This window comes from Sitophilus oryzae, unplaced genomic scaffold (genome assembly GCF_002938485.1).
Source record: "Sitophilus oryzae breed Bouriz unplaced genomic scaffold, Soryzae_2.0 scaffold_1436_pilon_pilon, whole genome shotgun sequence".
Lineage (NCBI taxonomy): Eukaryota > Metazoa > Arthropoda > Insecta > Coleoptera > Curculionidae > Sitophilus > Sitophilus oryzae.
This window is the reverse complement of record NW_022146100.1, coordinates 927673-946083: the sequence shown is the minus strand read 5'-3', so window position 1 is coordinate 946083 and position 18411 is coordinate 927673. Positions and strand designations below refer to the sequence as shown.

Sequence of the window (18411 nt, the reverse complement as noted above, 5' to 3'; positions counted from 1 at the left end):
AATGCTCCAAAATATAGAAAAAATATTCATATCTTTTGACCCAAGCCAGTGTAGTTTATAATTCCAAGAGCATTTACCAAGGCTTTTACTAAGACAAGTAACCTATACTGTCCATAATAGTATATATTTATCAAACGTTCAGTAAATTCTAAACTATGGTAAGTAAGTGTTTGCAATTGAATATTTAGTTTATATTGCTATTTTCTGTCATATATTTCTGGATATTTCTTTTTCCGATGATTTTGAACACTCTATATATGCTACCTCAAGTTTGAATATTTTAACACTACCTATTTTCTGAGAAAGCAGACCTTTTTATAAAAAGTAACTAACTGATGTTTTCATAAAAGTAATAATACAAAAAATTCCATACTTATGTGGAGAACTTTAGACTCCCTGTATGTTAAAAAATTAGTGAAATATTACGTAATCTAATCCGACATTTGTGTGAAAAATGTACATTTGGAAATAAAACAGGTTTTAAAATACGCGCCAGATAAAGCACTTCTATCTCCGCCATATTGGAAAAGGCTGAATGGCCTTGTCTGGAAGCGGTGGTGGGTCAGAATGGTGGCCCGGCCGCGGCCGTGTTGCCGCTTTTCAACATGCCAGGTGTGACGTATTAAAAATAAAGTGCGGATTTTTATTCTGGGCTTTTTTGTTTTTATTTATTTTCTCAAGAACGACTTCAAATTTTCCGAAAGTGAGATAGCAGAAAATTCTAGAATTAATTGCTTTATTCAATTATGCTAATTCCAAAATATAGTGAAAGAGCCCATTTTCAAAAAATGTTGAACCACCTTGTATACGTATCGTTTCATATTTTAATGCTGTTTTCGGTGATTCGAGGTCGTTTATTTCGGAAAGAGAGCTTATCTTCGCATTAATGTGTGTGAAAAAGAAGCATAAAGAGGGAACGTAGAATAAAGAGTTAGGTGTAGAGACTGAATTTTAGGATGACGAGACAGAATATTTATAGCCTCGATAAGCAGAATTTAATCAGAAATTAATATACATCTTTGAATAACACCATATAAAACAATGTAATAGTAATACTTAGGAAATCAATATTATATACAGTTCATACCAAACAAACTTTTAGTCACGTGATTAAGCTTGACCGGCACAGTGTTGCCCACTCTTATATATTTTCTTTTAATCAAAATATATTTCTTCATTTTGACCTTTGATTATCATGGATATATCTAGAGAAATTGTGGTTAGATATCAATTCGGGAGACGATAATGCAATTTTATCGTCGTGTATAAAAAAATATTTTTTTCCGTAGCGAGTTACGTTTTAAAAAATATTCAGAAATTATTATTTTAAGGAATTTATTACGAGTAGAAAAAATATTGTACTGGGTTGGCGTTAGTTTCTATGCAATTTGACAAATAAATAAAGCTGTCTCTTTAGTTGTCAGTTTTGAATCAATATTTTTTAATTTTCTTTCCTGTCGATTGCTGATTGAATTGGAGCCAGAAATTGCTCAAAACGAAATAAGTAAATTACCAACAGATATTCAGGCTGAGGCGACAAACGCATAATATAATATATATTATATATATAATCTTATTACTTTTTTTAAATATCAATCACTAATAATCAAATTATTTCGCACATTTCATTTACAATCACTAAATTAAAATATAAGTAATTTTGTTGTTATCAACGTTCCAGATTGTTCCATCTGTCGACTAACGAACGGAAATGATTTTTCGGTTTGTAATGAGCAGAACAGGAGCAGATTTTAATCAATAATTTAGGCGGTATTTTGCTAAAGACAGTGGCAATAGTGACTTCTCATTTCCTTTCCGTGACAAGATTTTTATGCTTTTAAGCACTTTTATCAATTTTTCGTTCGGATTCGCGTCCGGTCGCATTTATTATTTAGTCTGGTGGAAATGAAAACGGATTCCACCGTCAGATTTGTTATCGTTTCGTTCTTTATTTTTTTTTTCGTTTTCTGGAAAAACGTCCCACTGATTAAATATTAATAACGTTTTCGAGACTTCAGTTTAGTTTTAGATTTTACGCTCGCTGGTTAATTAACGAGGTTGTCAATAAAACAAAACATTTCATTTTTTATAAATGTTAAATGTTTTAAAAGAAATTTTGATGGACTTTCTTTCGGTTTAAATACATTTTCTAATTGGACTCAAATGTCAATTTTCAATGGTTTTGTATTATGTGCCCATGATGTAAACTCTACGATAATATTATTTATACAGGGTGAGTTTCCTACGATGCTCTTTATGGGTATCTCGGAAACTACTGGAGATATAGAGAAAGAAAAATCTCCCGGTTAAATGGGGAAAGAATTGCAGTTTTGTGGGGTCATAAATATGCACCTTTCAGATTTTTGAAAAAGTTCATGGCTTGGAAAAAGTTCATGGCAAATTTTAGCCAAAAGTTTTCAGATAAAAGTTGTAGATAATCACATCCCTAATGAGTTTGTGTCCTGCCATTTTTGACATATGACACAAATATATGTTTTTTTTTTAAATGGAAACCATAGTGGGCCATGACTTCATAAAAAGCGTCATTTTTAAGCTTTTCAGCGATATAAGTTATAATATGTCTTTTTCAAAAAATTACTGAGTTATAGCTAATTCTTATCTTTTTTGACTATAATTTTACTTAGTTGGTATGGTATTCTTATTCTGTTATGATTTATAACTTATAAAAAGACAGAATATTTTATTAAATGCTCCTTTACAATTTACATTACACAAACTAAAACTTAAAAAAATAATATCACTACATACACTTTGAGCTATTTTAGCAAATGTTCAAAAAAACCGCCATTGTTTTGAGTATATTAAATACATCTTTTTAAAACTGAATTACAAGCTTTTCCCACAGAATGGCCGGTCGACTTTAATAAACTTCTCCCTTACCGCCTCTTCGAGTGCCTTTCTTAATTCATAAGTTCTTTTGTAAACCTTGTTGTGAACCATACCGCATAAAAAGTATACAATGGATAGGTCAGGTGATCGAGGAGGCCCGTGCAATTGGTCCACCTCTTCCTATCTCCGAGTTTGCATAATTTTGATATAAATAATAATTTTTAACATTTCTTTCATTATGATGGGGAGTGTCATAATGAAAGTTATGTTAGAACTACTAACTCTATTGATGCGCCAGTATCTAAATTTAACTTTTCTAAAAAACGTAAGTAACGTTCACCGGTCAACGTATCCTGGAAAATATATGGCCAAGAAAGGTCGAACCAATAATCTTACACGCTTTTCTTCATTTAAAAAATGCATATTTAGAATTTTTGTTTATTTTAATATGCAAAGTTTGGATGTGACAGTTTCACATTACCAGGGACGGGCCAAGTATTTTCGGCGCCGTCGTGCGAAATAAGGATAGACGCCTTTCTCCAATATTATAATATCAAGCCAAAATTTACAATGACCAGCGGCGCGGCGCTCGACATTGGTGGATAATATATTTTCACCACTAGCGTTCATAGATAAAAGTATTACTTAAATTTTATGTTAATTTGTTGTTTTGGATACTAGTTCCAAAAAATGGTTTTATTATTTTTTAAAGTCAGTGACCGCAGGCGCCTTTAGGGCTTTGGCGCCGTCGTCGTGCGCCGCACGACCTTGCCTCATATGGACGGCGTGTTCCTGCACATTACTGAGAGCAACGACGATTGAACTTGTTCCCACAGCTAACTAAGTGAAATTGCTTAAAAATGATGAGAATTGGCTATTACTCAGTAATTTTTCGAAAGAAACATACCATAGCTTATATCGCTGAAAAGTTTAAAAACGGCGCTTTTTATGAAGTCATGACCAACTATGGTTTCCATTTAAAAAAAACATATGTTTGTGTAACATGTCAAAAATGACAGGCTTTAGAAAAAAACGGAGGACACAGTCTCATTGAGGATATGATTATCTACAAGTTTTATCTGAAAACATTTTGTCTAAAATAGATTATAATGGAATTAGGGACAATTTTTGAAATAGCCGAAATTTGTTTTTTTCGAAATATCTAGTAAGCCATGAACTTTTTCTAAAATCAGAAAGGCGCATGTTTATTACCCCCACAAAACTGCAATTCTTTCCCCATTTAACCGACTCTCTATCTCTAGTAGTTTCCGAAATACCCATAGAGAAAATCGTAGAAACCTCACCTTGTGTAGAGAGAAAGAGAAAAATATCGGTATAGTCCGGCCACAGACATAATCAGTGGCGGGTACAGAGGGGGCCCATGGGGCCAAGCCTCCCCTCCTAAAATCCATAAATTGGGTTAAATATTAGTATTTTGGGTTAAAAATGGCGCGCGAAAAAGCATATTCTACATTACTGTTTATTAGGGCCCTCTAAAATAAATTTCTGTATCCCGCCCCTGGACATAATATATATTTCGCTACGATATGGGAGATTCTTACAACTGTTAGAAGTCAAAAAGGTCGTTTGGATTTTACACAGTGGTGTTTTTGGATTCTACACAGATTTTTCGTTCAGTGAAAAAATACCGAATTTTCTTCAAGATCATAATTTGGACACACACCACTAAAACTTAAAGAAGCTTTAAAATGGACACAAGCAAGATAAATAAGAGGAAAAAAAGAAGAAAAGGAAAGTAAAATAATTAAAATATTATTTTACAAAATTTTAAAGTCGCCATTACATACGTGGTTCTAAATAAAAGTATTTATTACTGAAAATAGAAAAAATACACTCACACAGTTATTCATAAAAGAAAACAAACGAATTTAGTTTTCACCAAGTAAGAGTCAAGGCAATATTGCTCAGTATTGCCGTTTTAGTAGTTTATCTTATGTCTAATACAAGATATCAGAACAACTAAATAATATTTAAGCGTACAACAAGGGACCGGGCCTCGCTAATGGCCCTGTAAAGACCGCGCTCACTACATTAATTACAGTTTCAGCGCCGCGCCGAGACGCTAGAATAGTAGAATTATCGTTAATTCATGGGCCCAGAAGTTGGAGAAACTTACGAGTCGGCCATATCTTGGCAACCACTTAGGATCCGCCTACATATTTCATTGGATTTATAGCGGGGCTTATGCAGCCGAAGCACAAGTTAAACATTTACACAACATTCTCATTTCGTCTCATTAGTTATTGATTATGGCGTATAGGTGTGTGTGCATTTTAGCTTTAATCGGGGTCATTATTTATTATCCGATCAATTGTTCAGCGAGTTGCCAGTTTGAAAGTTTGTGTAATATTGTATTAGTAAAAACTAAGGTTTCCCAGAACCGGAGCTGTATTATGTTTTTGTTATTTTTAGCACTATGTTCATGAACTTTTTACCAAGCTGTATATAATTATATCAACTTTAATAGTGTGAATCTACGACAATGTCATTATGACACATTTAACATTGTCATTTGGATGTCATTATGGCTTTCATAATAGCATCATAATAGCACTAGTGCTATTATGAATTCATAATAACACGCAAATTTTAAAATAAGAAACAAGCAAAAAAAGGTACCTAAATACGTTTATTTATTGTAAACATTAATTATAATATCAGTACAATTGGTTAAATTAATACCAGACGATGACAGGTGAGTTGGATTTCTAGAAACTAAATTTATTTCCTGAGTGCTTGAACTTGTTGAAGACCCATCATTGCCAGAAATGTTACCCAAAATATTACATGACACTTTTTTCTTATTTTTTTTTGGAATTTTCTATATCGCCAACCACCATGTCTTTTAACAGTTAATAAATCCACTCCTGAATCTGCAAGCAACGACGCAGACGATCTACGGAAACAATGTCCAATGTATTGTTGTGGATTTGGAAGACTTAGGAACAATGCTATTTTATACGGCATTTTCCCTAAAGTATTAATGCCAACGGGTTGCTTAATACATTTTCCATTTCTGTACCCCACAAAAAATCGAGTATGCTCTGTGTTGCTTGGCCGCATAGCTATATATCTTCGAACCATTTCCACCATATTTATTCCTTCAACATTCCCTTTCGTTATAAAAAAAATCTCGTGATATCTTAGTTTTCGTAAATGGAATAATGACATGAATGCATTGTCCTTCATCCTTAACATTTTGCAGCTGCAGATTTGTCAACTCGATACGCCGCGCCGGCAGGCTCCCGCAAGTCCCACTATCAATAAAACTTTTGTCAGGAAATAAGTTTTATCATCGGCATCCAACAAAAAACGCGTTATGTCTTCTTTTCTTAAAATTCTCGATTATTTTGAGCGAAATCCTTCCGATTTTCTTTTAAGAAATGCAATTAAATGGACGTACTTACTAATATCTGTATTTTTCTTCACTGATATAACTGAACGTAGCATGGAATAATATAGTCAAAGTGATGAAGCCTTCCTATGTTTTGAAAGATGTTCAAAATATGCCAGGAGAACCTTTTCGTTACTACTATTCTCGATTCCTTTCCCTTTACACCAATCTTCAAGTTTTACATAGGCTTGCTCGTACGCTTGTCTTGATTTTTCGCGAAGTAGGGGTCGCGTTTTGCGCAATGCCTTCAATATCCAAAGGGACACTTTCAGAATCAGAATCAGCCATATTAATATTATTTTTTGCTTTTTGCTAAAACTGAACGTTTAACACAAAATTGAACATCAATAATTGAGATGTCACAGTCAGAATGGAAACAATCAACAAGCACGGTTACCACGGCGTCGACTAATATGGGCACCTGATAATTTTGAATTTTAATTTTTATGAGGATATCTCTGATATTTTAAATGAAATCAAATCTCTTTGGATCGTTCCTCGATTAAATTTTGAATGATACACGTTCGATAGGAACTTTTTAATGAAATTATGTTGCGTTTTATTATGATATTCGTATCGAACTTGTATCATTAATAACTATTATAAACTCTAGTTTTTGGTAAATTATACAGGGTTAATCGAGGGGTTGTTTTTTTACCTTAACTTTCCATTTTTGAAAATGGTTGTATTCCTTTTCATAAGTTATTCGGGATTTAAACGGAAGTAGTTTGAATATGACGATTGTCGCCTCAGCCTGAATATCTGTTGGTAATTTACTTATTTCATTTTGAGCCATTTCTGGCTTTTAAAGAGAATTAAAAAATATTGATTCAAAACTGACAACTAAAGAGACAGCTTTATTTATTTGTCAAATTACATAGAAACCAACGCCAACCCAGCACAATATTTCTTCGAATTCCTTGAAATAATAATTTCTGAATATTTTTTAAAACGTCGCGATTTCATCGCCCGTGAATTAATCTTTTCGGTCGACGATAAAATACCATTTTATCGTCTTGTATAAAAAATAACTATTAACAATTAAACAAACAGAATAATATATAAAGCAATTAATTCAAATTAGGAAAATGCTCAAAAGAAATATCTTGTATTTTCCGTTCATAAATTGCAAATGGAACTCCCGAATTCACCCGAAAACATTTTTTATACCCGAATTAAGCGCCAGCCCTACAAAAACGATCAGGCGGCTCGATAAAAATCAGTAATTAGCAACGGTAATTATGGCAACTAACGAGCTTTCGGGGGGTCCCTCCGCAACTCTAAGCCCCCAGGATCAGGCGAGAGGGTCCAGATCCATTCGTTCCGGCTGATTTGTGTGCTCGGCGGCCACGTTGTTGCCTTTTTTTATTCGCCCCGCTTTTAAACGCAAATCCGTTTATAAATTGGTCCTGAGTCGGTTTTTATTTTAATGCGGCCGGCCGCGAGATCGCTGCCACCGCATCGCTATCATATCAGAAAAGCTGAGATTTTAATGCGCCGCCCGTGAAATATACAAAGCTCCAGAACGGACCCGGAGGATTTTAATCGGGGCACGGCTACAGTGCGGCGTAGGGATGTACGAAGTGTATCGATGTATTCAAAATATAAAATGGAAAACACATTTCTTGCAGTATAGGTATTTAGGTATAATATAGTCCGTCTAGAAAGTATCCGGAATTTTATATTTTTCCTAATTTTAATGTAATTTTTTTTGCAACACTCTAAGACATCAGTAATCCGTCACGTAGTTTGTGCCAATAGTAGGCTATGACCAAAATCGCATGGCAACACCATCCGTCAAATATTGTTGATTAAGATTTGAGAAATAATGTCGCAAGTAAATAAAACAGAAATGGTGGAATATTTGTATAGTAAAGGTGTTCGAAACGTTAAAAAATTAGTGCAATTGACTGAAGTCGGAAAAAGTGCAGTATATGAAACAATAAAGAGGATAAAAATGGCACAGATATGAAGCATGGACCAGTTTCAGGAAGACCGCGTAAGATTTGCGAAAAGAATTTAAACGCTTTAGTGGCATTAGGACGACAGAATCCGCGCCTAGGGTTTCGCAAATTGGCTAACAGATTTGGAAGTCAGCGATAATTAAAATTGTGTCCAAAAACCGTCCGCACGTCACTGAAAAGACAAGGCTATATATCAAGGAAGCCAAAAAAAAATTCCTGCAATAACGCCTCTACAAAGGTAACGAAAAATGGATTTTTGTCAATGTTTTCAAGAAGATAATTTTAATAATGATTTTATTTCTGACGAAGTTGTTTCCCTCTTGGGTGGAAACCACCTAAAAATCCTATCAAAAGAAAATGTTACCGTTCAAGTTCCAAAATTTCCCACTAAAATAATGGTTTGGGGAGCAATATCTCAGCGTGGTGCTACACCTCTGTATATAGTTGATGGAACTGTTAATAGTGCAAAATATTGTGATATTTTAAATGATTTTCTTCTTGGAACGGCTCATGTTTTATATCCAGAGGGGTGGCGTTTTCAAGAGAGCACCGTGTATATTTTCGCGGAACCTTCTACTTAAGGCTTTCGCCATAGAGAAATATAGAATCTATCCATTATATCTCTCTTTTATTTAGTTTCTCTGTGGCTCTCGTCTCCTTTGACTCGTGTTGGAGACCGCCTCTAGACCGTGCGCTCCCAAGACGAGGCGAGATGCACCGAGGCAAGACGAGAGCCCCAAGTACACACTCGCCTTGTCTCGCCTCGGGTCCCCTCGGTGAGTGTGTACTTTGTACAAAACGTTCAGAGTACGAGGCGAGAGGGCCCGTGAGCAGGCGAGAGCCCCAAGTACACACTCGTTTCGTCTCGGCCTCGGGTCGTCTCGGTGAGTGTACTTGCACCATGCTCTACTTCTCGACAAGTCGGAATTAGGTACTCTGCGCTGTGTTTGTCATTGTGTGGAATCGACCCAAGCTCATCTGATGATGGAGCAGGGTTCCGAAACCGGTAAAGAGAGCAGGTTGATCCACATTACGACAAACACAGTGTGTAATTAAATTTCTATATCAGCAGTTAAATAGCAAGAATTCTTATATAATTTATTGTATTCAAAATATCGACTGGTTAAAAATGGCCGGATATATTCAATGCCGCTGCACAGTGTCTAAACAGAAACTAGCTTGTCAGTGGTTTTTTACTCGTAAAATCTTGGCCCTAACTATAAAAAGCTATATATATTTTATGAGGTATATATGAGTATACAGGGTGGCGCCTCTCATACGATGGGAAAGCTCCTATTATTTTTTGAAGTTTTAATACTTGTAAATGTCGTCTAGATATTGACCTAGCTAAAATTATCATTGACTGTTATTTCTTAGCCGTATTTGACGCTGTTTTTTTATCATGCGATAGTATCACAGCATTTTAGAAAATTTATTGAACTTCGATTTTTTTCGTACAATTTTCTAAAACATCGATACATTTTTGAAACATTGCCATCCCTACATTGACGCAAATTTATTGTCCGAGTTTAAATCGTGCGCGGGAATTAATTTTTTTTCGAAAAATCCGTCTTTGGGATTTTGTTAAATTGCCCTCGTCCGGCTCGTTTTTTTCCCGCTTATTTTTCTAAATGCCCGCGTGTCCGAGAGATATGTATGTGTCCAGTGTTTCCGTCCCTAAAGCTTTTTCTTTCGGATTTAAACGGATCAGGCGTTCTAATTTATTACGAGTTTCGTTCAAAAAATACAAATATGGGGGGCTTATCTTCAATTTGACCGAATACTAATTGTGATTTTTTGCGATTGGAATCTCAAAAAAATATTAGAATGAATAAAAATGAAACATTGTTTGTTGGTATCGGTTCGATAACGACGGTACTTTTTATAACTCTATTTTCAAATAAAATTGTGATACTTATGGGGAAATGTTGGAAATGTGATACAAATCTCGGGGGTTAAAAATAAATCACCCATTTTAATTGTAAAAATCAATAAAGGGGTGAATTCTGAGCAAAAAATGCTCTAGAACATTTTTAGAGAAAATTAATTTTTTTCTAGTTATTTGGGATTGAAGATGTTGATTTTTCAACTAAAAACTGCATATTTTTCCGTCATTTTTTATAAATAACTTGAAAACCTCGTGTTTTATCGCAAAACTCACGTAATGCAAAAATGAAGCTTTTCGAATAACTAAACGATTTATTTTTTGATGATTACCGTAGGTGTAATAATAGCCGAGTTATCACTCTGTAAAGGCGATTTCTTATTTTTCGAAGGCTAAATTGCGAATTTTAAAAAATCTCGTAAAAATGAAGAGTTCAAGACTGTTCAACTATAGAGGTTAAATTGTAGCTCGTGTAGTTTCCTACAAATTGATAGTTTTTATTTTTATGATTTTAGTCATTGATTTTGTTGTTATTTTTAAAAATGTTATAGAATATTTTTTACTTTGAATTTGAATTCATCCTTTTATTGACTTTTGCAAATAAAATGGGTGATTTATTTTTCACCCCCGTCTGCCAGTGGGTTTAGGGCAACAAGCAACAAATTCTCTTAGAAGGGCTAAGTCGTCATCTGCTGTAAACCTAAGCCTCTTTTCCATATTTCTTAAATCGTCGGGCCATATTTATTTAACTAAAACTAATCCCAGCTACTTAAATATCAAATTACCTAATAAAACTAAAGTAATAATTCAAAACAATTCAAACATAACCTAAAATTAGTCTTGGGAAAATTCGGATTAAATAATACGATTAATTCGATAGTAAATTAAAACTAACTAATTCGAATTATCTTTTTCGATATATCGAGATAAAAATTAGTAGTATTTTACATTATATCTGTGGTTAACCGAATTACAAATGAACATAAAACATAACCTCCTATGGACGAATACGAATATTAGTAATTAGTATAGTACTATTAGTAGTATTCTTTCGTTCTGAACGAACTGAAAATTTTCACTTAAACTGATTTATAAAGGGAATCGACAAAGAAAGGAACGATCCGATATAGAAAAATCCAGAAATCATTGTTATTTCCTATACCACGTAGGAATAAATCAGTTTAAGTGAAAATTTTCATTTCGTTTAGAACGAAAGAATACTATTATTTGGTTCATTTCCATCTCACCCAAATTTCACCGAACACCTGCCAAACACTAAAATTAATTTTCTTCTTTTATCTAAATAATTATTGATTGCAACTGATAAAATAAAAAGAAATACGAAAAATACGATACTCGGCACTTTTAAATTTAAAACTTTAAATGATGGTTTAATTTATTAAACGGCTTCGGCACAGTTAATAGAATACATTGAATAAAGATATATTTTTTATTTTTTATTCAGTGATAGAATATAGGTATGGCAATGGTTCATAATTTGTTTAAAATAGCCCCTAGACGAGCACTAGCTGGGACGAATTTATTTTTAGGTTAAATTTATAATACTACTAAATAATTCGAATTATTAATTCGATTGTGAAATATGAATTATTACTAATTATTCGATGGTGAAAATAATTCGATTATTCCCATCACTACCTAAAATAAAAGATCTCGCCGGCCGGCCCCGGTTGTCAAATACCCGCACATGCTCATTTAAGCACTTTTTAAACGTTATTTAGAAATAGCGCTTGGTGTAATTGATCCGCAAATTACGTCAGGCGGTAACGTTATTAGCGGGTGTTGCGTTAAAAATTGACTCGCGCATATCGTAACCAGAAGGTACGCGTAAATACTGCATGACGCTATTCAGTTTTCCGATATATCTCTAATAACTGTGCCGGTCAGGCGCTGTGCACAATTTTAGAGCCCATAAGTGGGCGTGCTATGGGCGCAAACTAGTAACCTAACTAGTACCCGATTCCGAAAATTGGAACCACGAAAAACAATAAAGAAAAAACAAAGTTTATAATCTGTATAATCTGTGTCGCTACTATGTAACTTTTGTTTCTTACATATATCTCTATTCACTGTTAAAATTTACGTCAATCGGTACGGGTGTCAAGAATTCGGAGGTAATACCCTATTTTTATCCTCGCTTTCTGGCCTATTATCTCCGTGTGACAAAAAAAATCAGGTTTATGTAATTGTCAGCTAATGCACAGATATCATTCCTCTAATTCATCCTCCAATCCGGCCTAATTCGGATTGACTTATACCTGCTTTCGTCAATTTGCCGTTTAACCGCATTACACATTCCACGTTAACCGTGACTCTGTCAAGGGATAAAATAATCGCATTTCGCGAAGTAATTCCCGATCAAAAACTCCCACGGGAATCGCGCACGGGAACGGCTATGAGTGTTTTGTCGAGTAATTTACATGCAGCAACACAGCTCTTTGCTTTTGGGAAAATCGTAAACCAATGAAGTTAGACCGACATTGGACAGATTGATAACTTCGTAATTCGAAAATTGAGTTGTAATTCCGTAAGGACTATAGGATTGAAATTGTTTTGTTTTCTCTATTTATGATAGCATGTGATTCAATAATCTTGTTCTTTAAAATTCGAATTTTTAATTAAAGATGAGTGCATTCGTCGTGAGTCGTCTGTCATACCATCACTCCGATCATATTTAGGGCATATTCCTTATCTTGGTTATGGTTTTATGTTCCGTTTCTATCGGTTTTCTTATTACGGAACACGGTTTCTGAAAAATTCGGTTATAACTGTCACCAAAATAACCAGCGCGAGAAGGCTGATTTTTCTGGTTTTGTTTGTCAATCAATGTCATTTATGTGACAGAAATCAAGCAAATATTGGAAGTTCGAATGAAATTCTCATTTAATTTCTAAAATTTGTAATAATATTTTGTATTTACATCCAAAAGCAATGTAGGTAGGCAGTAAAGGTAAATAAGATTTCATTAACTAAATAGAATTACTTTTAGGACCATTTAAACTTATCATGCAGCCATTGTTTCTTAAAGTCAGGACCATTTAAAGAAAACATGAAAAACAAGACAAGTAATCGTGAATGTTTTGTAAGCTATAAAAATATAAATATTGATTAGATTTGTTTATTTATTATTAATATTGGACCTGCAAATCTTCACTTGAGCTGTCTAACGAGTTTAACAGTTTATTAATAAAGTACTTTTCAATATTAAACTCCATGGAAAAGAAGAAGCAAACGTAAAAGCAGAGAATAGGTACATTAAAAATGCATAAAAGATAAATTTTATAATAGAGGTATTGAAATTTAAAAAACGTCAACATTTGACGTTTCCAGTATTTTACCAAACCGTTCCGTATCAAACCGATATTTTTCAGGAACCGCTCTTTACCGTAGTTTACCGGTCTGGTTCGCCTTGTTTTGCAACGGAATAAAGCCTCAAATATGAGCGGTAATATTTGAAACAAACCAATAAAATGTTATGTCTAAAATGTTAAATGCAGAACGAAAAATTATTATTATTAATTTTATGTCTAAAATGTTAAATGCAGAACGAAAAATTATTATTATTAATTTTATTAGCATCAATGCTATTCAATATTTTAGGAAATATTTTACTCAACTTAAATTTTTATAAAATTTTATTAAATTATTAAATTGATATTTAATATAGCTTCTTATAGCTTATAGCTTCTGAATAACGGTCTAGGTAAAGCATCTAGCTTATTTTCCAGCTCAAAATTAGAATTTAGAGTTAATAACTCGCATTTTCGTTCGAGGACACTGTCATATTTATTTCCAACCAATAATAAACGAGAATATTCGCATAATTTAATAAAATTACTGTAAATCACTATAAATAATGAAGTGTTTGTGATTGAGCTGTAATTTCTGTATTATTAATCGGGTAAATGATGGAGATAAACAATTGTGATTGATTAACATTTTAATTTAAGGTTAAACTATTGTTAACAACATTCTGAGAATTGGAATAATGAATTGAATTGAAACAGCGATTTACATTGACAATTTGGTTATGTAAAATTTTGAGTTACAATTTTGATGATTATACATAAGAAATAACAAATTATTGCGTCTACCCCACGTCTACCCTACATCATAGTTTTACATTTTTTAAATAAAATTAGAACGACACTGATAAACCGGAATTTAAGTCGGCCATATTTGAGGCCTATCGCGGTGTACCTAAGATTTTTCATATGCTCCTTCCTTAGTCTTCTTATTCAAAGGTAGCAGTTAGTATAGTGGTCAGCGACATAGATGTAGTAGTATTTTGGTTTAATGGCCACAGCTATCCGGCTGGGTAATACAGTGATCGTTTTTTAATTAAAAATTAAATAAAAACATTATAAAATTATAAAGCTAGAATAGTAGACGGTTTTATATTAACTCTGTTTTTTTGAAGTTAACTGATATTTTAAAATTTATTTATTTAGAGTTTATAAAAAGCTCTCAAAAAAAATATATATATTTCAAACTTCAATTTAATAGCTGTTAGTAAGAAGTTTCACTTCAGTACAATAGTTATTTATGATATAAGTGCTAAAAGTGGTATTTTATTTTGTGAGAAGGGAAGCTTGGGACACGGTGGATGGAAGTCCAGTACCGTAGCGGAGGGTTATATAGAAGACTCTTTACAAAATAAAACGAGTATTTCAGGTCAAACTTTATCCAGAACCTCAGCGGATACTACCATTGCTTCTAACCCTGGTACAAGATTCATGACTTTTACCATCAGTGACATAATGTCACTTTTTAGGCACTGACAGCATGCGTTAAAAATTACATTTTTACTGACGTTTGTAGAAAAACAATTTTTTAGTACTTATATAGAGAAACAGATATTATTATTTTTTAATACTTACTTTAAGCAGCGATATTTTTATAAGATTATTACAGTAACGGCTTTACTATTAAGATAGCAACAACATTTCGCATTTTCTTCTAGTACCGCCCATCCGAGCGTTCCTCCAACTCCAAGACCGTCCTTCTTCTCCACGTCACCGAACCTTCTCCTCCACCTCCGGCTCACTTCTACCTCCTTTCTCCAGCGAACCGACCCGGACCAACGCCGCCGACGCCGGCGTCCGCGGTTCCCGCACCACGTGCCGGCGTCACGTGGGCCGTGGGCGCCGCGGCGTCTTGCCGACGCCCCGCGCGCCATTGGCCAGGGCGTGGACAGGGGGGCGGAGGGAGACAGGCGCCGAGGAGAGGTTGGAGAAGAAGGAGGAGGAGGTAGGGTAGATGGGAGGTGTGCGGGAGAAAATAATAGTAAAAAAGACTGGGATACTTTAGGTGATATAAAGTTCGATGGGGATTTGAGCGGAGCGAGGGGTATTGATTTAAAGTTTTAAAGTGTGATTTACATAATTCCCGGTAAAGTTTGGAAAACTGATATAAAGGTTGTTTTGTGAAAAACAGTGAAATACCTACTTTTTATAGCTCTAGAAATATTAAACAGTCGCTACACTATCCCCGAAATTTTTTACGAAATATTTCTTGAAACATTTCGCAAAACATTTCTGAAAATAGTACGTTAAATATAAGCCCGTTATAATTATTTATTATTTCTGGTTATGGTAAAGTAACATTTATACTGTAATTTGTGGCAAAGTTTAGTTTACAAATTTGGTTTCGTTTTTCTAGTTTTGATTGTTTAAATCCTTCCATAATAAATACTAGTTGAATGGATTTATATCAAACCATCCAGGGTGCTAGTAAAAGTATCGTTTGCAGATTTTTCTTAAGAACAATAAAAGAACATTGCTTTTAAATAATGTGCGTGGACCATACTTTTCTTCACATCGGGCCAATTAATAATTTTCACAAGCGGATATATTGATAATGTTACCAGTATTACTCATCAAGCAATACTACTGTTATATTAATCAATTAAAGCAGTAAACAAACATATCATATACAATTTTATATACTAAATCATTATAATAAAATTAAATCATAAAAATATTGTAATTATATTCCTGCAGTTTAAGTGAAAAGTCTTGTTGCTAAATATCTACTATACATATAATAAACTCGTGTTCAAATATTAATTTTGGGGAATATTTATCAATATAACATAAAACAAAATATAATTATCGAAATATCATCGTAACAACAGCTATTATAGAAACGTCTAGGTTTACTTATTTCACTGAGATTTATGAAAAAAAAATCCTTTGCCTCGAGTACAGATACCGCCACGATTTGCAAATAGCTCAAAACAAAACAAAATTGAACGAGGCAACAAAAAACGCCAAAAAAATCCCCCCTCGCTCTCCCCACGAGTAGTTTCAGGCGCTTTTAAGAAGAAGTGGGTCAAGACAACTGGAAATAAATCGAAATGCATTCAAAGTTGGGCGACGAAATACGACCCTGACATGGACATGTTTTGAATTCTCTCTGGCATAGTAATAATAGATAATAATAAAAATATTGTAAGCGATAGTGTACATAGATCTCCTGAAACTATTTTGCAACAAATACTAAGAATTACTAATTAATTATATTATAATTCCGATATTTTAATACATGACAAAAAAAATAAATAGAAAATATCTATCGAAATTTGTGAAACACAATCCTTTGATAAACCGCATGAAGTTGTTGTGTGATTTTACTTTATAAGATAATAGTTGATATAGATATAGATAATAAATGGCAAGATAATAATTGATACTGATTTTATGATGCTAATAACCAGTTCTCTTACAATTACAGCTGTAAACGTAAAGATTTTTCGAATACGAGTATGTATTTGTTACTTCTTACTTTCTTTACTTTATTATAAATACAGAACACGATAATTATTACTGATGATGAGCAATTTAGAGGAGAATCATACGATAGTTATTCAAAATAAATTTAAACACATTTGAATGTAGAATGTTTAGGAGGGGAGTTAATCACCGCGACCTTACGGATCTATTGTGTGTTCCCCTTTCTTGAGTTATAACAAGTTATAACTCATCATACAGTCTCAGGGCTTCAGCAAAAGCCAGTATCTGAGACGGCTTCACAGAGGCCAGCTCTCCATCCTCGACATCATCCGTACCAAAGTTCATGGTACGAATGGTCGTCGTCTCGACGCACTCAGTGATAAGGTGTTCTGGTGTTTCCCCATTTTCCCCACAGAATCTGCATTCGCCGTTGTTTCTCAGCTTCAGCCTACTGAGGTGTTCGTTGAGGAGACAGTGTCCTGTGAGACCCCATGACAATCCGAAGATTGTTTTTACTTAAATCAAGGAAAATCTTTGATTTTTCTCGGTCGTAATTTCTGAGGAACTTTTTCGAGTGTCTTAGACCGTTGGAGGACACCTATTCCAAGTTACGGATGGAGTCCAGATTCTTCAGTTCCGCTTTCAGTTGGTTCCCGTTTGGAAAACAGAACGGTTCTGGTCCAGGTAGTAGAGTGTTCGCTCCTTTCCTAGCTAGATCATTTGCTTTTTCATTGCCGTCTATCCCTTGGTGAGCAGGCACCCAGAGTAGGAGGACTTTATTTTCTTTGTCTAATTTGTTGACCTTCTCTAGGCATTCTTTGACCAACTTCGAATTGACGGTTACTGAGTTGATCGCGTTAAGTGCTGCTTGACTATCGGATAGGATGGCAATTTCCTGTTTTCGATGGTTCCTATCTAATTGTACGCATCTTTCGATAGTAGATCTTTCGTAAATTTCTGCCTGAAGGATACTGGGGTAGGTACCCAATGGTTCGGAGTATTTAGTTTTCGCCCTAAATACTCCTATCCCTGTCCCTGCTTTGGTTTTGAAAGCATCAGTATACCACGTTATGGTATGGTCTTTTATATGCTGAGTAAGCGTTTCTTCCTTCCAATCATTTTTATTACTCAATACATCAATGAGGTGTTTCTTAAAGTTGTAAATTCTTGGTATGTCATCCACTGGGAGTTGGAGAAGTGGAATTTTCTTTTTGAGGGTGTTCCAAGTCCCTAACCTGAAAATTCTCCCAGTACTGTTTCCGTCAATGGCCATTCTAATCATTGTCGCATTGGCATAACTACCGACGACAATGTGCAGTGGTGTTAGGTCTAGAATGACCTCCATGTGCAGTGGTGTTAGGTCTAGAATGACCTCCATTGCTGCTGTTGGACATGTTCTCATAGCACCTGTGATGCAGATACAGGCCAGTCTCTGTACTTTGCACAGGTTTTGCCTTGCTGTACGTTGCTCTAGTAACCTAAACCCAACCTAAAGAATCAATCAGTTTTTAGCAATTTTTTAGAGCAAAATACAATTAAACT

The 18411-nt window shown here is 34.3% G+C and overlaps 1 protein-coding gene across 1 annotated transcript in view; it reads left to right on the top strand.

The window, feature by feature from the left end:
* Positions 1-18411, top strand: part of LOC115876541 (trichohyalin-like) — a 143703-nt gene that overhangs the window by 58271 nt on the left and 67021 nt on the right. The window contains exon 3 of the mRNA XM_030892353.1: positions 15099-15484. Within this exon, the coding sequence (XP_030748213.1) occupies positions 15099-15484 (386 nt within the window). The remainder of the gene's footprint in view (positions 1-15098; positions 15485-18411) is intronic.